Here is a 25,501-nt window from a genome sequence, read left to right on the forward strand (position 1 = left end):
GAGAGAGAGAAGTCAGTGACGTTGAGGGCATGAACTGGCTTCTCCTCCCATACCTGCGTTGAAACCAGCGAGAAGATAAAGGAACCCAGGAACTCGGTGCAAACACTCCTCTTCGAGCCATAGAAGTCGCTGCGGCACAGGTAGGAACTTTTTTCGTTTTTTTTTCTAAAATATTATTATTTTTTTTAATTTTCCCAACTTATTTTATTCTGCTTTTCAACAAAAAAAAAATATCCGTTTTTGTAATATTATTTTCGGTTTTTCTTTTTTCGAAATATTTTTATATATTTTTTTTAAATATTCATTGAATTATTTATTTTCCTGATACATTTTTAAATGTTTCTTGAAGTTTTTTTTCAAATATTATTTTTCTGTTTTCTAGAATGACTTATGTCTCATTTTTTTGTGGTATTTGTTTGATCTGTTTTTGAAATATTATTTCCAATTTCTTGAAATACATTTTCTTGTTTCTTGAAATATTTGTGTCTGTTTTCTGTTTTTTAAAAACATTTTTAAATTCTTTTTTTCATATTTATTCTGGTGAGATTGTTTTCTTTTGAAATGTATTAATTTTATGTCAGGAATTAAAACACCCTCATACAAAAAAAATGGAAAAAAAGGAAAGAAATACTCAAAAAAGATTTAACTCCCACATACAATTTTGGTGGGATATTTTTTTTAGAATACATTTTTAAATATTGTTGTAAAATATGTATGTAAAAAAATAGAAAAAAACATTTTTCAATATTAAAAAAAAGTATTTAAAAAAAACGATTTTGAAAAACACACAATTTCCTAAATCCTCCCAAACTTTTGAAAAACGGAAAATACAAAAAAAACAATTAATAATGGATGGGCTCCAGCACCCCCGGGACCCTACTGAGGATAAGCGGTGCAGCTGATGAGATGAGATGATGATGAATAATTTTTGAAAATCAATGAAACAGATCTAAAAAAATGGCAAAAAACAAAACAAAACTTGGTGCAAACACTATAGAAGTCACTGTCTCCAACCATTTTGAAGCTCTTTTAAACATTAAACTTTAGGTTTAAAAACAAACTAACTAGTAACCAGTAGGACCAGGTGTCTCCAACCATTTTGAAGCTCTTTTAAACTTTAAACTTTAGGTTTAAAAACAAACAATCTAGTAACCAGTAGGACCAGGTGTCTCCAACCGTTTTGAAGCTCTTTTAAACATTAAACTTTAGGTTTAAAAACAAACATACTAGTAACCAGTAAGACCAGGTGTCTCCAAACAATTTTGAAGCTCTCTTAAACTTTAAACTTTAGGTTTAAAAACAAACAAACTAGTAACCAGTAAGACCAGGTGTCTCCAAACCATTTTGAAGCTCTCTTAAACTTTAAACTTTAGGTTTAAAAACAAACAAACTAGTAACCAGTAAGACCAGGTGTCTCTAACCATTTTGAAGCTCTCTTAAACTTTAAACTTTTGGTTTAAAAACAAACAAACTGGTAACCAGTAAGACCAGGTGTCTCCAAACCATTTTGAAGCTCTTTTAAACTTTAAACTTTAGGTTTAAAAACAAACAAACTAGTAACCAGTAAGACAAGGTGTCTCCAACCATTTTGAAGCTCTTTTAAACTTTAAACTTTAGGTTTAAAAACAAACAATCTAGTAACCAGTAAGACCAGGTGTCTCCAACCATTTTGAAGCTCTTTTAAACATTAAACTTTAGGTTTAAAAACAAACATACTAGTAACCAGTAAGACCAGGTGTCTCCAAACCATTTTGAAGCTCTCTTAAACTTTAAACTTTAGGTTTAAAAACAAACAAACTAGTAACCAGTAAGACCAGGTGTCTCCAACCATTTGGAAGCTTTGTTAAACTTTAAACTTTAGGTTTAAAAACAAACATACTAGTAACCAGTAAGACCAGGGGTCTCTAACCATTTTGAAGCTCTATAAATCTTTAGGTTTTAAAACAAACTAGTAACCAGTAAGACCAGGTGTCTCCAACCATTTTGAAGCTCTTTTAAACATTAAACTTTAGCTTTAAAAACAAACATACTAGTAACCAGTAAGACCAGGGGTCTCTAACCATTTTGAAGCTCTATAAATCTTTAGGTTTTAAAACAAACTAGTAACCAGTAAGACCAGTGGTCTCCAACCATTTTGAATCTTAGAGGATTGTTTTTGTTACTAATTAGCACAAAGATCTACCAGTTTGATAAGCATTTCTAAAATAACCTGTTATGACTATGTTATTACCAGGTTGCCGTCATTAGAGGTCGAAATAGGCTCAGTCAACCATCAGTTAGAAATCGCGTTTCCTCGCAAATGAATGAATGAAAACTTTATTCGAACATTAAAATAAAAACAGAACAAAAACAATAACTCAACATCAAAATAACATTACATAATATGTTCGAAAAGGGGTAGTAAGAAGCAAATGCTTTTATTCCCTTCCCCTTCATCTTCCCTATTAAATACACCAATGATATAACAACAATTGTAATAATATTAATAATAACAGTTATGATATAACAATAACAACAATAACACAAAGTTAACCATAGTTCCAGACGCACTCCTCTCGTATCACTCATTCCTCATTTTCTTCATCTCTGTATTCCGCCAGTAATGTTTTTTTGTATTTAAATTTGAACAAGTGAATAGTTGGACATTGTTGGATTTCGTCTTGTAAAATGTTCCAAAGTTTGACTCCGCACACAGACACACACATACTTTTCCTGGTGGTTCTCACCTTTGGGATTATGAATTCACTACAGCCCGTTAAGTTATAATTTCCCTCTTTCAGAATGAATAATTTATGGATGTTTTCTGGCACTATGTTTTTGCTGACCTTAAATAGCAGTTGTAAAGTGAGAAATTTTGACTAAATCATCCAATTTTAATAATTTGGACTGCGGGAATAAAATATGAGTATGATCTCGATATCCTACCCTGTGTATGGTTCTAATTGCACGTATTTAGAATAGAATATAATAGAATAGAATAGAATAGAATAGAATAGAGGGCAGCACGCGTGTGGGTTCAAATCCAGCTACCGGACTTCCTGTGCGGAGTTTGTATGTTCTCCCCGTGCTTGCGTGGGTTTCTTCCGGGCACTCCGGTTTCCTCCCACATTCCAAAGACATGCATTTCAGGTGGATTGGCCGGTCCGAATTGTCCCTAGGTGTGAATGAGCGAGCAAGTTGTCTGTCCCTGTGTGCCCTGCGATTGGCTGGCAACCAGTTCAGGGTGTCCCCTTCCCACTGCCCGATGATTGCTGGGATGGGCTCCAGCACCCCCGCGACCCTACTGAGGATAAGTGGTGCAGCTAATGAGATGAGATGAGATGAGAATAGAATAGAATAGAATATACCTTTATTGTCATTGTTACAAAATGGGTTAACATATTGTGACAACGAAATTGGGCATGACACTCCAGTTTCACACATTCACAGTGAGGTAAAAAAGCCAAGAAGATAAAGGAACAGGATAAAAAAGGGGCTGTAGTGAACTTATGGAATTATTGCCCCAGACAGAATGACCAGTGATATATTTTCAGTAGTATCTTCAGGCTACTGGGTGACCCTACTGTGTTGGAGACCCCTGACTTAAACCAATTAAAGGGATAAAAGACCATTTCTGTTTGCCCATCCCATAATATTAAACAATACAGTGTATTAATCTCATCTCATCTCATCTCATTAGCCGTACCGCTTATCCTCATTAGGGTCGCGGGGGGCTGGAGCCCATCCAGGCCATCTCCAGGCAGTGGGCAGGGGACACCCTGAACTGGTTGCCAGCCAATCGCAGGGCACACAGGGACAGACAACTCATTCGCTCATTCACACCTAGGGACAATTTGGACCGGCCAATTCACCTGAAATGCATGTTTTTGGAACGTTGGAGGAAACCGGAGTGCCCGGAGGAAACCCACGCAAGCACGGGGAGAACATACAAACTCCGCACAGGAAGTCTGGAGCTGGATTTGAACCCACGACAGGTTCCCATGACATGAACTGTGCCGCCCAATCGCTAACCACTGCGCCGCCGTGCTGCCCCCAGTGTATTAATAATTATTTAAAATTTATATATAGATAATTTATTTGATTTTATCTCATTTGATTTAATTTTTTGGTTAGGACTGGGAAAAATGTTACCTCAAAGACGTGCTTTCAACTTCTCTTTGATGTTATTTCTATTATTATTCTTGGAATAAACCTTATTGTCTGTCCCTGTGTGCCCTGCGATTGGCTGGCAACCAGTTCAGGGTGTCCCCTGCCCACTGCCCGATGATTGCTGGGATGGGCTCCAGCACCCCCGCGACCCTACTGAGGATAAGTGGTTCAGCTAATGAGATGAGATGAGATGAGATCATTAATGTGGGCAGGTTTTCACTCAAATTTGTGTCATTTTTTGTGGAAAATGAATCACGGTTCGCGGTTCACGGATTGCTTAACCGCCAGGATTGTAGGAGAACCACTTCCTGTGGTGTGTCTTGGGCGAGATTTAGGTTTTTGATAGCCCCTTCCATCGGAGGTGCCTGTTTCCAGGATCGGCTCAGGGAGAAATCACCCACCTCCTTTTCAGCAGCAAATATATTACCGTATTTTCCGCACTATAAGGCGCACCGGGTTATAGGGCGCACCCCGAAAAAATAGTTTATGGTCCTATATTTGACATTCATAAGACGCACGGGATTATAAGGCGCTACAATGGGAACGTGGACAAAACAGTCAGATAGTTCAGTCCAACTCATTACCCCCTTAACATTCCCAAAGCTTGCAAAGACGCAAATACGTGTCGAGAACACGTGCGGATGCGGTGTCCGTACGATGTCACTCAAATGCATCGTTCCATCATTCGGAAGGTTAAAGTCTTGGGATTCAAGAAATGCCAACCATTCCTTAGTTTCTATTTTCTTTTTCGCTCGCAACTTTACTGTATATATGACAATAAACACTTGGAATTGAGTTGAATTTAAAAATAGACACTCCATTTCATCCATTATCTGCACCGCTTATCACAGAAACATCGAGTTCAGTCTGAAACAAGATACAGGGAAAATATATAGCCGAAGTAGCTCACCGAAGTCGTTGTGTTCAATAATAATGTGCAGCCATGTTCCTCTTATATCCGTGAGTGTAGTAAATCCAGGAGAATAAAATATTTACAAATACAGAATAGTAAAAAATGCTTTCTGTATGCCGTCAACCACGTGCTATATGCATTCATCTTTTTTCGCCTTATAGTGCGGAAAATACGGTACTCAAAATTTTTCATTCTTTATCTAGAATTTTTACTTCAAATTTATTTAACAGAGAAATGTATTTCATTTTTGTCTGATGCTTAAAAATGTACTAAGACAATGTTATTATTAGATTGGAAATTGAAATTTTATTGATTGTTAGGACAAGAATACGATCTAGAGGAGATTTTTTGGGGAATAACTTTTTGGAAAAAAATAGTTTGTAATATCTTAGTCAGGTTAGCTTTTCCCTATCATGATACATTTTTGGGTGAACTTGTGGATATTTAAAATGTGTTTTGTCTCCCTTATAAAAAAATGGAATACTTTTTTGTTTTTCTTTTTGCATTTTGGAAGTTGTTCTTAATATTTTACTCAAATGGACTGATATAATACATAAGGAATCATATTTCATTTACTCCAAAAAATCCTGTTCTTTTGACTAATTTATTCAGGGGGTTTGTTTTTTTGCCTTTTTTTAAGTTCTGTTTCATTGATTTTTTTAAATCATTATTAATTTTTTTTTTTCTGTTTTTCAAAAGTTTGGGAGGATTTAGGAAATTGTGTGTTTTTCAAATTCAGCTTTTTTTTCTAAATACTTTTTTTAATTATTGAAAAATGTTTTTTTCTATTTTTTGACATACATATTTTACAATAATGTTTAAAAATTCATTCTAAAAAAATATCCCCCCAAATTGTATGTGGGAGTTAAATCTTTTTGGAGTATTGTTTTCCTTTTTTTGAGTTTTTTTTTGTATGAGGGTGTTTTAATTCCTGACAAAAAATAATACATTTCAAAAGAAAACAATCTTTCCAGAAAAAATAGGAAAAAAAAAGAATTTAAAAAATGTTTTTAAAAAACAGAAAAATGATTAGGGAAAACAGACACAAATATTTCAAGAAACAAGAAAATGTATTTCAAGAAATTGGAAATAAGATTTCAAAAACAGATCAAACAAATACTACAAAAAAATTGAGACATAAGTAATTCTAGAAAATAGAAAAAAATATTTGAAAAAAACACTTTAAGAAACATAAAAAAATGTATCAGGAAAATAAATAATTCAATGAATATTTAAAAAAAAACTGAAAAAATATTGGGAAAAAAAGAAAAACTGAAAATAATATTACAAAAATGGATACAACTTTTTTTTTTGAAAAGCAGAAGAAAATAAGTTGGGAAAATACAAATAATAATAATAATATCTACAAAAAACTGAAGAAATAGTTTCAAGAAAATGCAAAACCAATATACTAATTAAGTGAAAAAAATGAATCAAAAAAGAGTAACACCATATCAATAAAACTAACCATATAAATTGTCCCAAAAATAAAAGGTACTCAAAATAAATGGTCATAAAAACATATTTTTAATATTTCAAGTAAATGTAATATGCTTTGAAGTTTTGAACCAAAAACTATATATATATATATATATATATATATATATATATATATATATATATATATATATATATATATATATATATATATATTTAAATTGTTTTTCGGGCAATAGCAATGTCATTTCCCCAGTTTTGCTAAGACCCCAAAATTGCGATGCTGAGGACATGGAAAATATTTTAGCCTGTGAGCAAATTTGCCAAGTAGGTTGATGAGGTCATTTCCAGTTAAAGAGGCAATAAAAAAAGGAGCGGAAAATAGGAGATCACTATAAAAACTCGGGAACAAGGTGTGTTTTATGACATCACATTGCTACCTGCGTTTCTTATCAGTCATTAATCACAAAAGTTAAGCTGCTTGATTAGATGGAGCCCAATCATGCGAGGCTTATTTATTTCAACCAACTTTTTATCTGAAAAAAGGACAATTCAGATCGTTCGTAAGGGTGCTTGAAATCCTTAAAAAGGCTCGGATTTTAGTGCTGTGTTCTCAAGGATTGAAACGTTCTGGAATTTTGGGTGAAGTGCTTGTAAATGTGTGAAACTGTTGCCATGACACTGCTCTCTGGTGGCCTCTCTTTGCCATTGCATTTCTTCTTACGCCGTGATTAACGGCAGCTGGCATTAGTTTCTATGGCATTGTCTTGTGGATCGTCATCGCCTAAGTGGACAGGTGCATACTACACCTAAACTTCAATTAAATTATGGATATTGTCATCATTGCCCTATTTGGAACACCTGTGGCGGCTTCATTGGCACCAACAGCTCGGACAAGCTGATTGGTGGCCACACCCTTCTTAAACCCTTGACTTCAATTCAAACTTTGTCAGATCGTTGTGAGCTGTTGTGTTTCACTCGGTGAGCGTTCCCGTCCGACTCCGTCCCTGTCAAAACCTGCTTCCTGCCTGATTCCCGTTTTCGACCCGTTTCTGAACCTGACTATGCCTGTTCTGCCTGCCGCCTGCCTACGACCACTATTACGAACTCTACATCGCCTCTGATCTCCAGCCCTGGTCAAACGACGTGCCATTCCTGCCCGTCTTCTTCCGACACGGAAGTGTCACTCCCGCCTTGCTCGTTCCCGCTCTCCGCCACCCTTCCAATCAAGCAATCAAGCAAGCCTTACTCTCACTCTCTTTCAATAAAATCTGAGAAACGCATGAAATTGAGTCCTGTGTCCGTTCTGGTCTGTGACAGATATTTTTTATGGCCCATAGAAAAAATGAGGTAGTGTTTCCCAGTGATACATTGAAATGGGAAATACTTCCTACAACTGTAAATGTAAACTACATATTACTGTTGTTTACATATTACACCAATATGGGGAGAGATTTGTCTCAAAAGCGAATATATCACTCAAAATCAAAGTTTCATATTTCTTCTTTTAATATTCCTGAAAAAATAAAAAATGTCAAGGTTAAAACTTGAGATTGTAGCAGAATGAAGAAAAAAACACACTCTAAATCGGAGATTTAGGTTTTTGGAGGTGCCTGTTTCCAGGATCGGCTCAGGGAGAAATCACCCACCTCCTTTTTAGCAGGCTCATTTATTGGTTAACAAAAGAAGTAAACAACACATCTGATTGGTTTATTTGAACACAGGAAATGAATCTGATTGGTTCAGGCAGGAATCACATATTTAAATGCAGTGTATAATGTTGGTTGCTAGATGGCGTGCGGGTATAATAAATGAGGAGTAAGGATAGTGAAACTTTATAAACAATGCGTCTCGGTAATTTCAGGGAGGCCGGCTCTTGAGCAGACTTGAAATGTGGAAGTCACGGCCATCTTGATTTAACCAGCTAGCATGCCTGCTAGCTGGTTAAAACCACACACTTATTAAGCATTCTATAAAAATAATATAAATAAGAGTACAAAAGTATAAGAGTATCTAAAATGCAAGCGTATAAAAGGCACATTTAAAGCGTAATTTCCCTTACATAAAATTTGCTTGGAAAGTCTTTAAAAAGTGCTTGAATTTGGCCATGACAAACCCAGATCTCAATTACTGATCAAATTGGAGTAGGTTTGTAACCAGGCGCAAATATCTCCAGTTTTGTTTTATACAATAATAATAATGCATTTTATTTCTTCAATTCAGGTTTGAGGTTTTATGAACCATGACTGACATTAAATATTGTTTTATATACAAATTCAAAATACTACTCATACACAGTTCACCAGTGCAAAACTGTTTTCCTCCACTAATATTTTATTGAGAGTATTTTATTTTTCTACTATAATTTTTTCAGATTTATATCATTTTTTGCTAGTTTTCTAAACACATTAAATAAAATCCCAAATTCAGAATAAATCTGACAATTTCTTAGGTGTCCTTAAATATAATTTCTTATAATATAATTTTGCGTTTTGGTCCACATAATCAAATGACAAGAACATTTCTGCTTATTAGCTTACTTAAGCTATACAGTATACACTATTTTAAAATGCCCTATATTTCTTTCTGTTCCTTTTTAAAAAATAAATGCTTGAAAGGAATGTGTACAATGAAAAAGTGCCAAAATACCAGTCAAATAAAATGGCCCGAAAATGGAAATAGCAGCAACAGTAAATCTCTCTATATATCTATATCTAATACATATTTTTATTAATGAAATTATGAATTATAGATACTTTATGCAATATATATAGACAATCAGATAATAATGCTTTTTATCGAACATGTGAATTTTTTTTATGTTTGCAGCTCCACAAAAATATTTTACAATCAATAAAACCTTAAAATTAGATAATATTGTTTATTTAAAATTTAAAAAATAATGTATTTTACATAATGCTCATAGTTCCACTAATCTATGGTAAAATCAGACACATAACCCTAAAGAAATTAGATGATAATTAAAAAAATTAAAGAAAATATCTATTTTATCATTTTTTTTAATGCTTGTAGCAAAAAAATGGTAAAGAAAAAATGAGCAAAATGACTTACAGTATATACACACAGATACAGACGCTGCCTTACTTACAAACGAGACTATAAGTTGAGTTTCTTCGTAAGTTGCTTTAGTGCTATATTTTGTATATTTAGTTTGTATAAGTATGTTTAAGGCTCGTATAAATAATCTGTATTGTTTTGTACTAAAATATGAACATTTCATAAAATAAAATGCTCTACAAAGCTGTGTAGGGTTAAGTTTAACTTACTTTTGGAAGATGAGCTTCAAGAGTTAGGCGACTTCCTCCTTCGTGGTAAAAAAGTGGCTGAATAAAGCGTTCCGACCATTTTCTCAACCGCATCAAGCTTTCTTATTCCACTTTGGTTTCAAAAGAAACGGTTCGTTTCTTCTTTCCACTTTACACCTATCATATTGAATGGATGCGTGGGATACCAAAAAATAAAAATTTCAAAGTTCTTAGCGCGCTGGAGATACAGTATGGAATGTTTACACACAAACGAGGAAGAGGAAGCCGATTTCTTCTTCGGGGTGGATTCCTGGTGACCTACAGCGCCACGCAGCGGAAAGAAGCACTACAGTAATGTCCTGTGCTCGGAAAAAGATGCACACAATACAAAATCTAACTTACAGCAATATCCGGATACTTTTCCACATCCCCCCAAAAATTTCGTATCTACCTTTTTCCGTAAGTCGAATGGTCGTGAGTAGGGGAGCGTCTGAATCTTTAAATGTGCTAAGGTCCTAATTTTTCATTTATTTAATGCTTTTTATTTAGGCGCAGCACAAGAAAACCCCAACATCAACCGCTAATAAACAAGAAGAAACAACAAAGTACCTGCCTCAAAAAACAGTTTTACAGTACATGAATACAAACATAATTAAAAGGGGGAGCAAGATGAAGCTGAAGTTAACAAACAGTCAAGGATTGTCGTGTATGCGATATTTATCGTGTCAAAATGTCTATAAAAATCCTTCAAAATTGGACTGAAACTCCAAAACAAAAGTTGCCAAATTTTCAAGCTTACTCCGTCCGGTTAATTTTTGACTAAAGCAAATGTGAGCAGCGGCAATGTCGTCTCGTCCTTCTACTTTTACCGACGACTTATTTCTGTTTACTGGCCTAAATTCACTTCCTCATGAACTCACGATTTACCGGCAGCAGGTTTTATTTTTCAGTGCCCTTCCTCATCCGTTTTCGAAAAAACACGCATGCACGTCTACACACAGTACATACATACGTAGACATGAATATACACATATATGTGTATGTGTAGATATATATATATATATATATATATATATATATATATATGTATATATATATATATATATATATATATATGTATGCAGATATCTCATCTCATTAGCTACACCGCTTATCCTTAGTAGGGTCGCGGGGGTGCTGGAGCCCATCCCAGCAATCATCGGGCAGTGGGCAGGGAACACCCTGAACTGGTTGCCAGCCAATCGCAGGGCACACAGGGACAGACAACTCACTCGCTCATTCACACCTAGGGACAATTTGGACCGGCCAATTCACCTGAAATGCATGTTTTTGGAATGTGGGAGGAAACCCACGCAAGCACGGGGAGAACATACAAACTCCGCACAGGAAGTCTGGAGCTGGATTTGAACCAACGACAGGTTCCCATGACATGAACTGTGCCGCACAAGCGCTAACCACTGCGCCGTCCGTATGCAGATATATATATATATATATATATATATATATATATACATATATATATATATTTATATATGTGTATACATATATATGTGTATGTATATATATATATACATATATATATATATATATATATATATATATATATATATATATATATATATATATATATATATATATATATATATATATATATATATATATATGTATATATATATGTATATATATGTATATGTATATATATACATATATATATGTATATATATACATATATATATGTATATATATATATATATATCATCTCATTAGCTGCACCGCTTATGTATATATATTCATATGTATATGTATGTATGTGTATAATTTATTTATTTCATTTATTATGGAAATGTATTATGGAAATAAAGATTGTTTGAAAAAACTGAATACAATTAAATAAATTGAGTACAAAATTTTAAAATAAAGTATTTCATAATCAAGTGAATTATTACTTTTGGAAAATTTATTTTGGAAAAATCATTTTATTTGTTCAGGAAACAAAACTGAAACCGTTTTTTTTGGGGGGGGGAACAAAAATGTGAAAAAAAGAAAAAACTATGTAAAAAAATAAAAGAATAAAAAGGTTTTTGTATAAAAAAAAAAATCTTAAATAAAAAAATATTAAGTAAAAAATAATAAAAAATAAAGAAAATAAAAAGGAAAAAATCCAGAAGAAGAAGAAATCCAAAACAGGAAGAACACGTTTCATAGTAATCGTAATAAAAATACTCAGAAATTTCAGTTATGTGGAAATCCCAAAACCATAAAGTTAAGTGAGGAAGAACTTTTTACACATCAACAAATAAAACCGTTTAACATATTTCCCATAATGCCTCTGCCTCGCCTGCACGGTCATAAAACACCCCAAAATGCATTGTGTTGATTTATTTTTCTTGTTTTTCTCCAGAGTGAAAACCCAATCCAAGATGTGTTGCTCAGGTTTCCTCAAACTGATGATGTTCGTCTTCAACGGCACTATTTTTGTAAGTGGCCATGAAAACACTTGAACAAGGAATCCAATTTGGAATTTCTCTCGAATTCTTCTTTTCAATTAATCATAAAATCAATTAGTCATTAAATGAATTACTAATCAATGATTTCATTCATCTGTTATTGTCTGGATACCTTTTGGATTCGAAGAATTCATGTTGGTTTTTTAAAAATGAATTTCTTCATATTAAAGGGACAGTGTATATCTTTTAGCTTAGCGTTTTCAAACTCGCCGCCTGGGGGCCGTTTGCGTCCCTCAGGATGATATTTTGAGGACCCACCTCACTGAGTTAAAGGAACAGTGTGTATTATACAATTAAGCAGGGTTGGGTAGGGTTACTTTAACTCTATTACTTTCAATTACTTTTGGAATACTCCAATACCAAATATGCTAATCAAAGACAAAAGAAACTAAATATGAATAAAATGACTCAATTTTGTGCAGGCTAGGAGTAACGGAATACATGGAACGGCAAAAATGCTGTTTGGATTTATTTTCATTTTGTTTCGGTCGCATTTTATGTTAGTTTTGCCGGAGATCAAAGCCAGGAGAGAAAGCTTACCACGTGTTGTGATTCATCATTTTATTCATATTTAGTTTCTTTTGTCGTTTATGAGTATATTTGATATTGGAGTAATCCAAAAGTAATTGAAAGCAATCAAATGAAAGTAACCCTACCCAACCCTGCAATCAAGTGTTGCAATATTCTGTTGTGCGACCGCAGACGAGTGCTAAAGATCACATATTTGACAGTTTTTTTCCCCATTTTTCCCATACATAACAATACAATGTGTAAAACCTAAGCGACAGCACCAGGGAGGGAAGAAGAGGAACTTCTGGAGCAAGTAAGAGACGTGTACTTTTTTGTAAGAAGATAGTAAAGGTTGGCGATACTAGGAATTTTGGTATCGATCCGATCCAAGATGCTGATCTGATACTTTTTGCTTAAAAATGTCATGATCGTTGAATAATTGAACCATTCACCCTTGAGTCTGTATTTACGATAAACACAGCACAAGGATTTGAAAAAAATTGCATTGTTTATTTGAGAACTACATTCCAAACATTAAAAGTACATAAAACAAAAGTACTTCTATTGATACTGTTTCAGAAAAAAAGCGCAGCAAAGTCATAAAAATACAAATACTTTATAACAATGTCAACAAGATAACTATTATACCTTCCATTGCACAATATTTAAAAAAAAAAAATAACGCCACTGATGGGAATAAAGTCTCAATTGACTCTGTTGCCATAGTGATAAGAGTCAGGAGACCGAGAGGTCATAGGTTCGATGCCCAGCTCCTCCGTGTTAAATCTTGGAGTGTCCTTGGTCAAGACACTGAATCCCTAAAGCCACAATAAGCAGAAAGACGCCTTGCATGTCTGTCGCCTCTATCGGTGTGTGAGTGTGTGTATTAATGGCTAAGTATAAAGCACATTGTAAAGCACTATGGGAGGTCTTCAGTGACTGGATAAGCACTATATGAATGCACACCATTAAAAATGTACAAAGGATTTACAGTTTTTTTACAGGAACATTGACTTGTTCATCGCTCTCTGTAGGGTGAATTGATTTTATGTAAATTTGTGGTGTTGCCACTGTAGCAGACTACTTTAACACACAAATTACACCTGGTATTGTCATTTTCTTTATTAGTCAACTCTGCATTTCACTTCCTGTAAGAAACCGTCCTGTAACTATGAAATCCACGGTTACAATCTTGTTTCTCTTCATTTCGAATAAATCTTTCGACATTTTTGCAATCGGGTGATGGAATAAGAGCTTGCTCTGTCCACTCCACGAATCGGCCCGGTATTGCAGTACCTCCGGGAACGGTGCATTCACACTGGTCGCTGCTTGGCTCTGTGGCTAGGACCTTGACTCAGCCTCTTAGATGTCCAGATGTAGCGTATTATGGTTTGACCGATAACGGATAATGGATAATTGATAAAGGATATAGAACAATAAACCTTACAACCCCCCCCCCCTTTAACTTGAAGCTTCTATTTGGGATTTGAGTTTGGATTTGTGCCTCCTCTTCTACCTGGTGGGCAGAACGAGAGAGAAGGCTAGATAGGGAGAGGTGCTGGGTGAGAAAGCATAGGGAGACGCTATCTACATAGGGAATAGACTCTTTGATAAAAGGAGTAAAGTATCGAATTCAGGACAACAGTTTGGATCCGATTCAAGTACTCACTTATTACCGATAATATTGATATTTCTCTCACCCCCATCACGGACTGTTCACTCTGCTAGCCTCTCGGAAGAGGTACTGCAGTGTGCGGTGCAGGACCACCAGGTTCCACAATAGTCTTGTCCCCCTGGCCATTAGACTGTTAAATGGTCAATCAAACACATAGTAAATCTAAACTGCTGCTAATCTGTACATCTGTTGGTTTTTGTTTGACTTTTTTGCACTACTAGTAGTTCTTTATAGCTAGCCACTCCTTGCACATCTGTTCTCCTCTGCACTATTCGAACTACAGTGTTATTGTTACTGTTTACCTGACTTGTTTACCTGACTGCCCATTTTGCACATCTGGTTAGCTGGTCCTCTTGCACTCTTTGCACTACTGTAAAATACTATACATAACCATAATTATTGAGTATATTATTAGTACTCCATACTCCAACTCAATACAACATTTTATTTATATCTGTACATTCAAGGAAACTGTGCGGGTCAGATGTATCGACATTTCGTTCTGTATACACGTGTACTAGAATGACAATAAAGTAGATCTGAATCTGAATCTGAATCTGAATATTTGTCGATATTCGCCCACCCTTAGGTACTATCATCTTATGTTGCTTTTGCCTCTGCAGACCGCGGGTGCTGCCGTCCTGGGCGTGGGAATTTGGGTGAAAGTGGACAGCAATTCCTTCACGGGGATACTGGACAGCGTGGAGAGCCTACCGCCTGAGGTTGCGCAGGTAGCTAACGTAGCTTACCTGCTAATCGGCGTCGGCACCGTCTTGCTAGTTATCGGCTTCCTGGGCTGCTGCGGGGCCGTCAAAGAGAGCAGGTGCATGCTACTCACGGTAAGCTACTGTTTATCGATTATCTCTTTTACAGGTCAAAGGTAGTGGTTTACAACGCACAATATAATGTGTTGAAATAATTGGCAAAAACATGACCTATTATGGATTGTGAGAAAAAAAGAAATTCCCATTTTTTAGACTAGTATTGCAATTTCGATACGATTTTGGATTTTTAAAAGGAAGGTGCATGTTCTGTGCTAGTTTTGTTGTTTTTGTAAGTACTTAACCCTACCAGTACATACATTATTCCATTAGTGGAGTTGGTAACTAGTAGGGAAGTTAATACTAAAAGGGTGATGTCCAAAACATACTTTAGATACATAGATAGATAGATAGATAGATAGATAGATAGATAGATAGATAGATAGATAGATAGATAGATAGATAGATAGATAGATAGATAGATAGATAGATAGATAGATAGATAGATGGATAGATGTCTAGATAGATAGATAGATAGATAGATAGATAGATAGATAGATAGATAGATAGATAGATAGATAGATAGATAGATAGATAGATAGATAGATAGATAGATAGATAGATAGATAGATGGATGGATAGATGTCTAGATAGATAGATAGATAGATAGATAGATAGATAGATAGATAGATAGATAGATAGATAGATAGATAGATAGATAGATAGATAGATAGATAGATAGATAGATAGATAGATAGATGTCTAGATAGATAGATAGATGTCTAGATGTCTAGATAGATAGATAGATAGATAGATAGATAGATAGATAGATAGATAGATAGATAGATAGATAGATGTCTAGATGGATAGATGTCTAGTTAGATGTCTAGATAGATAGATAGATAGATAGATAGATAGATAGATAGATAGATAGATAGATAGATAGATAGATAGATAGATAGATAGATAGATAGATAGATAGATAGATAGATAGATAGATAGATAGATAGATGTCTAGATGTCTAGATGGATAGATGTCTAGTTAGATGTCTAGTTAGATGTCTAGATAGATAGATAGATAGATAGATAGATAGATAGATAGATAGATAGATAGATAGATAGATAGATAGATAGATAGATAGATAGATAGATAGATAGATAGATAGAGAGATAGAGAGATAGATGGATAGATGTCTAGATGGATAGATGTCTAGTTAGATGTCTAGATAGATAGATAGATAGATAGATAGATAGATAGATAGATAGATAGATAGAGAGAGAGAGAGATAGATGGATAGATGTCTAGATGGATAGATGTCTAGTTAGATGTCTAGATAGATAGATAGATAGATAGATAGATAGATAGATAGATAGATAGATAGATAGATAGATAGATAGATAGATAGATAGATAGATAGATAGATAGATAGATAGATGTCTAGATAGATAGATGGATAGATATATAGATAGATATGCATAAAGTGTTTATTATAATAATGACAATAAACAATAATAAGAAATCTAATTTAAGAAATCAATGTTTTATTGTAATAAGTCTACTTCTAGGTTTTCCCAGCAATGGTAAAAATATCAGCAATGATTGAATAGGACTATACGGAGCAGTATTTGTACTGTGCTAAAAAAAAGGATTTATCTGGTTGAATCAAAATAATCTTATAAAAATAGTCTTGTAGTTTAGGACACTGTTGTCAAACAGGGGCCCCGCGGGCCGAATCAGGCCCGCTAAGGGATTGAATCCAGCCCGCGAGACAACACTCAGAGAAGCGCAAGAGAAAAACAAGCTGCAGGTTGAAATATGGCAGCTGGATGTTGCCAAAGCCAGGTCTCTCTCTCTCTCTCTCTCTCTCTCTCTCTCTCTCTCTCTCTCTCTCTCTCTCTCTCTCTCTCTCTCTCTCTCTCTCTCTCTCTCTCTCTCTCTCTCTGTTTCTCTCTCTCTCTCTTTCTTTTCCACCCCTTTTCTCCCACTCTGTCTCTTTCACTCTCTGTGTCTCTTTTTCTCTTCCTTTGTTGCTCTTTGTCTCTTTCTCTCTCTGTGTCTTTTAACCTCTTTTGCTCTAACTTCTTTTATCCTTTTCTCTCTTTTCTCTTTCTCTCTTCCTACCCTTCGCGCTTTCTATTCTCTTTTCTCTCCTTCTGTCTTTCTATCTCTCTTTGGATTTCTTTCTTCCGCTCCCTTTCTTTCCCCCCTCTCTCACGACTTTTTCTTTTGTTTCTCACGCTCTCTCCCTCTCTCTCTTTTTCTTCCTTTGTACCGCCCTCTCTCCTTTTCCCTCCCTCTTTCTCTTATTTCTTTAACTCTTTTTCTTTCTCTTTAATCTACTAGTCCGGCCCCCGACAGCATGTTGGTTCTATTGTGTGGCCCCCGAGTTAAAATGAGTTTGACACCCCTGGTGTAGGAGAGGGTGTTTTAAGTTAGTCTAGCTTCCTGATGACATAAACATTTCAAATTACAGATTAGCATTTGATGATTTTACTGCTGTCTTTACACATCCTTTCCGCTCTCTTCTTTCAGTTCTTTGTTATCGTGCTGATCATATTCCTGGTGGAGGTCGCCGGTGCCGTTCTGGTGCTTGTATTCAAGGATGTGGTAAGCAAGGGCGACATTGGCATTGGGAGTTTTTGTGGTACCGGACCGAATTGGATTCACTTGTCATTGTTCCTTGAGCATTAAAGGAAACTCCAATCACTCCGATGATACGGAAACAGAAGGGTAGCGTTTTTGAGAGTCAACTTCCACTGCCAATCAATTCCAATTTGAGTGGTATTGATGTGTAAATGAAAAAGTATAACAATCCCGAGTATGAAGTAAATATTGAATAAAGTAATGTCAAAACTCTAGTTTTGCTTAAGGTATGTATTATATTAGAATCAAAATCAGATAGTGCCCAAACAAAATCCAGTTCGACCGACCCAGCCCACGAGTTTTAAAGCCCCTCCTAGCCCGAGCACCGCCAAATTGACTTGATTTGATGAGCTGAGCCTAAAGCAAACCAGAATTTTCATATTTCATTCATGAGGAGGAGGGAGGAGGAAGAAAGTGTGATTTTGCCTGATTCCAATCACCAGGATTGTTAAAAAGCTCCTGACAGCTAGCTAACATGCTAATCATTTGTATCACTTGAATTGAAGAAAATAAACCTAAAAACATGCAGGAGAGGCGGCCCTTGAAGACCAGTTTGCCCACTTGTGTTGTGGAGAATAGTGTCAGATTACAACCCAGATTTGAGAAATCCTCTTTTTGTTGACATTGGTGGTTGCTACAGTAACAGACCAAATTGCATTCACTTGTCATTGTCCCTCGAGTATTAAAGGTACCGGTAATTCCAATGATTCATATTATATGTAAAGAGTGTAGCTTCAACTGCTGTTCAGTTCTCATGGATACAATGCGAACTTGATTTTTGGGTGAAAAAGTAGATTTTCTTAAGTGTGTAAAAAAAAATAAAAAAAAATAAAAAAATAAAAAAATAAAGTACCGTCAAACCTCCAGTTTTGTTAAAGGTAGGGTGCGCAGTTTGAGGTGTCCTTAAAAAGCTGAAAGTTAAATATTTTCCCTTTTAAGTATGTGTTAGCAATGCCCAACTGAGTTCAAAGAGCCTTTAGCCTTATTTTCCATTGCGCCTATCTGCTTTTATCAGGTCGGTTCGGGACGGGAAAAACCTCCAAAAATATAATTAATAAATGCATGTTCATTATGTGTTACTCTGATGCCATCTTCTGGCTTAAAGTCATGATTGCAGCCTTGAGTTTTCAACTGCTGCACCCCACCTTTAATGGTATGTAGATTATACGAATATTGTTGGCAAAATAATCGAGTAATTCGTCCTCTAGAAGGGCATCATAAATGTTATCAGGCAACACGGCAGTGTTTTGTATATAAATCGTACGCTTAGTGGAAAAATGTGCATCGCCAGTAGGGTCGCACGTAGTTGGCAACTGGTGTGCACAGGGCTTAAGATGTGTTTTTTAGAACCTGATTGTGGTCTTCAGGCGGAGGACGTCTTTGATGCTCTGGAAGACGAAGTCCAGAAAGGCCTCGGCAGCGAATACGGTAGTGATGAAAGCCTGACGTCACTGTGGAACACCACCATGGAGGGGGTAAGGCTGCCATCTTGCCACTACAGATACCATGACAATAATCCTTCATTTTTGCAGGGTTAAGGTTCCAAACAGAGCCCGCGATAGTCTAAAGCAGAAAAGTAGAAACCTTTTCTTTATTTATTTAATGCCATATAATTGAGGTTCATGGATTGCTTATACTTCTAGAGTAGGAGTCGGGAACCTTTTTGACGCGAAGAGCTGTAATGGTAAAATATTTTGATTTTGGGGGGAAAGGGAGAGCCATGTTGTATATTTGAACACAAAATTAGCAAAACCACAAATTGCTCCCCAGAAAAAAGCCAATTTTTCCGCGCATTTTGTTTCTCTGTGTGAGGTCCCACAGTTTCGGAGCCCCAAAAATATGCACAAAAGAGCAGAGAACTGCCCTGCGATTGGCTGGCAACCAGTTCAGGGTGTCCCCTGCCCACTGCCTGATGATTGCTGGGATGGGCTCCAGCACCCCTGCGACCCTACTGAGGATAAGCGGTGCAGCTAATGAAATGAGAAAGAGCAGAGAACTTTGATGGAGAGGGAGACGTCGTTTATTGATATTCTTCAGCGTTCAGACAGCGTTCTCATTCGTCTAAGAGACAATCAGCTTTCTTATACCCTCCGGAGCAGACACATCCCGTCAGCCATATTACGCATTGTTTTTCTCTTACTGGCCGCTTGCTTCCCAAGAATTGAGTGTTTCTCAGAATTGGCCTAGCTCAGCTAATACCCTTTTGCAATCTCCCACATGTTTCTCATCAAAAGTCGCCGTGACCCAGGCAAGTTCCTGTCAGCTTTGCAAGCTGTTCCAAAGAAGCCCAGTGTAATTGCTTCGCAGACATTTAAACTCGGGAGAAACAAGCCTAGAATTTCCTGTCTAAACAAGTGTGTCTTCATTATGTCGATAAGCTCTGACTTCATTATTCCACGACAACAGTTAGTTAGGACTATTTCGGCTCATTTTGATCTTAATTTTTCCGTAAATAATGGTTTTATAACAAGGTGCAAACAGAGTTCTTTGGTAAATATGTCACAAAAAACTGCAAATGAAAAGTTTAAAGTTGTATTTCCCATCAGCGCAGTGGGCGCGTGTGAGAGAGAGCATACAAACTCCGCAAAGGAAGTCCGGTAGCTGGATTTGAACCCACACAGGGGGTTCCCAAGACCTTAGAACTGTGCCGCTAACCACTGCGCCGCCGTGCCGCCCTACAAGCCAACATTATGACTTAAAAAAAGCGGTTATGTTAATGCACGCTCCATTTTACGCAATAAACCTAATTCGTCTCGAGAATATTTGGGGCGGCGGTGGCTCAGGAGGCGTTCGAATCCCGGCTCCTCTGTGTTACATGTCGAAGTGTCCTTGGGTAAGACACTTAACCCCTGATGCCCCCTGATTCGCGTATATACAACTTAAATCACGACGATAATTGACGCACAGGCAGACGCTGGCAGAAAAGGGGCGGGCCGACCGGACAGCCAATCAGAACGCGGAACACGACGTATGACGAAATCCCACAGAATAACGAAACCACGACAACTAAACCGCGACAGAGCGAGGTTTTACTGTATGACTGTTTTCACATTCAACCGGTCAATGTCTTCTTTACAGTTCCGCTGCTGCGGCTACAGGAACTACACGGATTTCAACCATTCCCCCTTCCAAGATATGAACGGAGCCTTTTACCCGTCCCAGTGTTGCAACGGGACGGCGGTGGGAGAAGCCTGCAGCCTGCCTTCGGCGCAACTTGCTGCCGAGATGAAGGTAGGTTTCCAGAAATGTCCTACCCTGGCAGAGACGTCCTACCGTAGGCTAATCTGACAGCGAATTTTGGTTTCTTTAGAATCAAATAAAACCAGCAGCACTGAAACTCAAAATGAATGCAAACTAAACTCTTATTCATGATGTATAACCAGGGTTGGCATACATACATACTGTCTGTCAGCAAGGTTGGGTAGGGTTACTTTAACTGGATTACTTTCAATTACCGTATTTTCCGCACTATAAGGCGCAACGGGTTATAGGGCGCACCCCGAAAAAATAGTTTTTGGTCCTATATTTAACATACATAAGACGCACCGGATTATAAGGCGCTACAATGGGAACGTCGACAAAACAGTCAGATAGTTCAGTCAAACTGATTACCTCCGAAAGCTTGCAAAGAAGCAAATACGTGTCGTAGACACGTGCGGATGCGGTGTCCGTACGATGTCACTCAAATGCATCGTTCCACATATCATTCGGAAGGTTAAAGTCTTGGGATTCAAGAAATGCCAACCATTTCTTAGTTTCTATTTTCTTTTTGGCTCCCAACTTTACTGTGCATATGTCAATAAACACTTGAAAGTTTAATTTAATAATAGACACTCCATTCCATCCATTATCTGCACCGCTTATCATGAAAACATTGAGTTCAGTCTGAAACAAAATACAGGGAAAATATATAGCCGGAGTAGCTCACCGAAGTCGTTGTGTTCAATAATAATGTGCAACCATGGTCCTCTTATATCCGTGAGTGTAGTAAATCCAGGAGAGTCAAATATTTACAAATACAGAATGGTTTCCTCTATGCCGTAGACAGCCGAACTTGCTATTCACATTCATCTTTTTCGGCCAATTGCAGGCTTTGTTTTGCCGCTTTAGCCTATGCCAGCCTGTAAATGATAAAAAGGATCCGCCCCCTTTACCTCCGAATAACTTTAGCCAATAGTGATCGATTCAAATGATGATTGACACATTGGTTAGCCAATGAAACGCCGGTAAATAAATCCCAGCATACACCGCGGACTACTTGGCGTTCAGGGGAAAATCTAGTCGGCGGCGGCAAGTTAGTTGCAAGACTTTGCGACTTAATATTGATCTATATATAAGGCGTACTGTATTATAAGGCGCATGGTCAGCTTTTGAAAAAAATAAAGGCTTTTAGGTGCGCCTTATAGTGCGGAAAATACGGTACTTTTGGATTACTCCAATGACAAATATGCTAATAAAAGACAAAAGAAACTAAATATGAATAAAATGACTCAATTTTGTGCAGGCTTGTGGAGTAACGGAATACATGGAACGGCAAAAATGATGTTGGCAAGCTGTTTGGATTTCTTTTCATTTTGTTTCTGTCGCATTTTATGTTCGTTTTGCCGGAGATCAAAGAGATCAAAGCCAGGAGAGAAAGCTTACCACGTGTTGTGAGTCATCATTTGATTCATATTTAGTTTATTTTGTCTTTTACTAGCATATTTGGTATTGGAGTCATCCAAAAGTAATTGAAAGTAATTAAGTTAAAGTTACCCTACCCAACCCTGTCTGTCAGGTTGAATGAATGAATGAATGAAAACTTTATTCGAACATCAAAATAAAAACAATAACTCAACAACAAAATAACGTTACATAATATGTTTGAAAAGGGGTAGTAAGAAGCAAATGCTTATATTACCTTCCCCACCAAATACACCAGTGATATAACAACAATTGTAATGATGTTAATAATAACAGTTATGATATAAGAATAGCAACAATAACACAAAGTTAACTAGACGCACTATTCCCAATCTCCTGCAGCACTCATACCCCACCCTCCTCATCTCTGTATTCCACCAGAAATGTTCCTTTGTATCTAAACCTGAACAAGTTGGACACAGTTTGATCTTTTCTTTCAAACCGTTCCAAAGCTTGACTCCACACACAGACACACACATACTTTTCCTGGTGGTCCTCACCTTTGAGATTATGAACTCACTACAGCCCCTTAAATTATAACTTAAGGGGCTGTCGCGTCGCCGAATTTGTCGTTGATAAACTGAGCGCCACATAAGAAGGGGGTGAGGTGGGAGGAGTTGAAGGAGGGGGGGGGGGGTATTTAAGCGAAGCGGCAATGACTAAGCATTGTGTCAGGGCCTCCCCCTCCCCTTCACAATAAGAGTGTCCACACCGTGTCCTCAGTTGACATAAGCTCGCGCTCAGTGGCGTCAAGTCAATAAATGCTTTTATTGAGAAGGTAAGGTATATTTTTTATACCAGCGAAGCTCTGAACCCGCGAACTAGCGAGGTTCCACTGTAATACAAATTTATGAGACCCTGGTGGGACCACTCAAGTCTTCCTATGTATGGGAAACACTAGCTACATGCTTTGTTTTGTTTGCTAGCTCGTGGACGGCTGTTTTGACAAGTTGCTGCAGTTCATTGAAGACAATGCCTCCATCGTCGCTGCCGTGGCTCTCGGGATCGCCGCTCTGGAGGTAGGATCACAGAAATGACGTTTCTAATAATGCATGGGTGGACGAAAAACATTATCAAAGGGCTGATTTTGTATATTTTTTTTAATTAAGACCTTTTTTTCCTCAATTTTTTTGCAATTTATTGCTGATTTATTAGTTTTACATTTCAAGAATAAAACAATGACATGTTTTTGTTATTCACCTTTCCTTGTAAGCTGTACAAAAAAAGTTACCAAGATGGTATTCGGGTCAAAATGACCCAGAACTGTGTAAAAATATCCAAAATCCCCCAAATTATATTCTTTTAAACGTGAAATTTTAAGACTTGTCCTAGATTGGCCCAGTTTGTCAAAAAAGGTGTCATCTTGTTTTTATTCACATTTCCATGTAGGCAGGGTTGGGTAGGGTTACTTTAACTTGATTACTTTCAATTACTTTTGGATTACTCCAATACCAAATATGCTAATAAAAGACAATAGAAACTAAATATGGATAAAGTTATGACTCACAACACGTGGTAAGCTTTCTCTCCTGGCTTTGATCTCTTTGATCTCCGGCAAAACTAACATAAAATGCGACAGAAACAAAATGAAAATAAATCCAAACATCATTTTTGCCATTCCATCTATTCCGTTACTCCCTAAGCCTGCACAAAATTGAGTCATTTTATTCATATTTAGTTTATTTTGTCTTTTATTAGCATATTTGGTATTGGAGTAATCCAAAAGTAATTAAAAGTAATCAAGTTAAAGTAACCCTACCCAACCCTGGTCAACCCTCACTCTCACACGCGCCCCACTGCGCTGAAGGGAAATACAACCATAAACTTTTTATTTGCAGTTTTTTGTGACATATTTACCAAAATACTCTGCTTGCACCTTGTTATGAAATCATTATTTACGGAAAAATTAAGATCAATATGAGCCTCAATAGTCTTAAGTAACTGTTGACCCGGAAGACATGGGATGTCACAGGAGGGTTAATTGCTCTTGTGAGGTTGTTTGATGAGAAAGATTCTTGAAGGTATCGTGCTGCATTCAAAGTCAAATCCCGCAAAAAAATCCCTTCTCGTTTTTGTCGTTTATTTTCGCAGATTGCCGCCATGGTGGTTTCAATGATTCTCTACAAGCAGATTGGCACCAAAGCGTGATGATCGCCGCTTTTATTTTTGCAAAGACGGATCGCGACTGAGAATGAGTGAGAAAAGACCAAAACCAGCAAAAACAAAACATGAAAAAACGACCTGACGTGAGCAAAATCGGATGCCTGCGGAGCTCGGATGTCCTCTGGTTTTCGACTTTGGTGTATTTATATTTTCCCTAGACGGCGTAATCGAACAATCAAGTAATCGGAGAAGGGTAAAAAGGAAATCCTTTGACTATTGGTGGAAATAAGTTGAGTTTATTTTTTTATAATAAATCGTTTGAAAAAAATAAAGGCTATTACTTATGTTCGGTTTACGCGATGATCTTTTTTGCTATGTTGTATTGTTATTAGGGCTGTGTATTGATAAAGTTTTAGCGATTCTGATTCCTTATCAATCCAATACCATACCTGTCGCGCTCCAGGGCTCCATGCCCTTACAAAAAGTTGTATTTTCCCTTACAAAATACAAAATAATCTTACACCAGATTTTTTAAACGTCATTATTTATGTAGTTTAACATGTTTGTATTGTACATGAAATGAAATGAAATGATCTGCATTTATATAGTAATTTTCAAGTCAAGATTTCCCAAAGCGCTTTCCAGTGTGCTTCACATTTCCCAAGAGCGGCCGTGCAGCCATGTAAGGCGCTAACCCGCTTATTGGGGGCATTAGGGGTTCAGTGTCTTACCCAAGGACACTTCGACATGTAACACGGAGGAGCCGGGAATCGAACCTGCGATCTCTTGATCCCAAGACGAGCTCTCTACCTCCTGAGACACTGCCGCCCCAAACATATGTTTCGTAATGTCA

The 25,501-nt window shown here is 36.8% G+C and overlaps 1 protein-coding gene and 1 pseudogene across 1 annotated transcript; both read left to right on the plus strand.

Moving 5' to 3' along the window:
- On the plus strand, positions 1-25,501 carry LOC148360657 (tetraspanin-1-like). Its single transcript, XM_088343009.1, has 8 exons — positions 1-140; positions 12,167-12,242; positions 15,081-15,296; positions 17,752-17,826; positions 19,230-19,337; positions 20,941-21,093; positions 23,472-23,564; positions 24,637-25,501. The coding sequence occupies exons 2-8, from the start codon at positions 12,186-12,188 to the stop codon at positions 24,691-24,693; spliced, it is 759 nt and encodes a 252-aa protein (XP_088199135.1). The 5' UTR covers positions 1-140; positions 12,167-12,185; the 3' UTR covers positions 24,694-25,501.
- Positions 13,979-14,100, plus strand: LOC148360658 (U2 spliceosomal RNA; annotated as a pseudogene).

This window comes from Urocampus carinirostris, chromosome 8, assembly GCF_059441175.1.
Source record: "Urocampus carinirostris isolate Australia breed hairy pipefish chromosome 8, RoL_Ucar_1.0, whole genome shotgun sequence".
In the NCBI taxonomy this organism is placed as follows: domain Eukaryota; kingdom Metazoa; phylum Chordata; class Actinopteri; order Syngnathiformes; family Syngnathidae; genus Urocampus; species Urocampus carinirostris.

Bases quoted from the DNA above. Each gene is read 5' to 3' on its own strand.
- LOC148360657 (XM_088343009.1), top strand. From the start codon at position 12,186: ATGTGTTGCTCAGGTTTCCTCAAACTGATGATGTTCGTCTTCAACGGC. The intron at 19,338-20,940 runs GTAAGGCTGCCA...TCTTCTTTACAG, and splicing joins GGAACACCACCATGGAGGGG to TTCCGCTGCTGCGGCTACAG. The intron at 21,094-23,471 runs GTAGGTTTCCAG...TTTGTTTGCTAG, and splicing joins AACTTGCTGCCGAGATGAAG to CTCGTGGACGGCTGTTTTGA.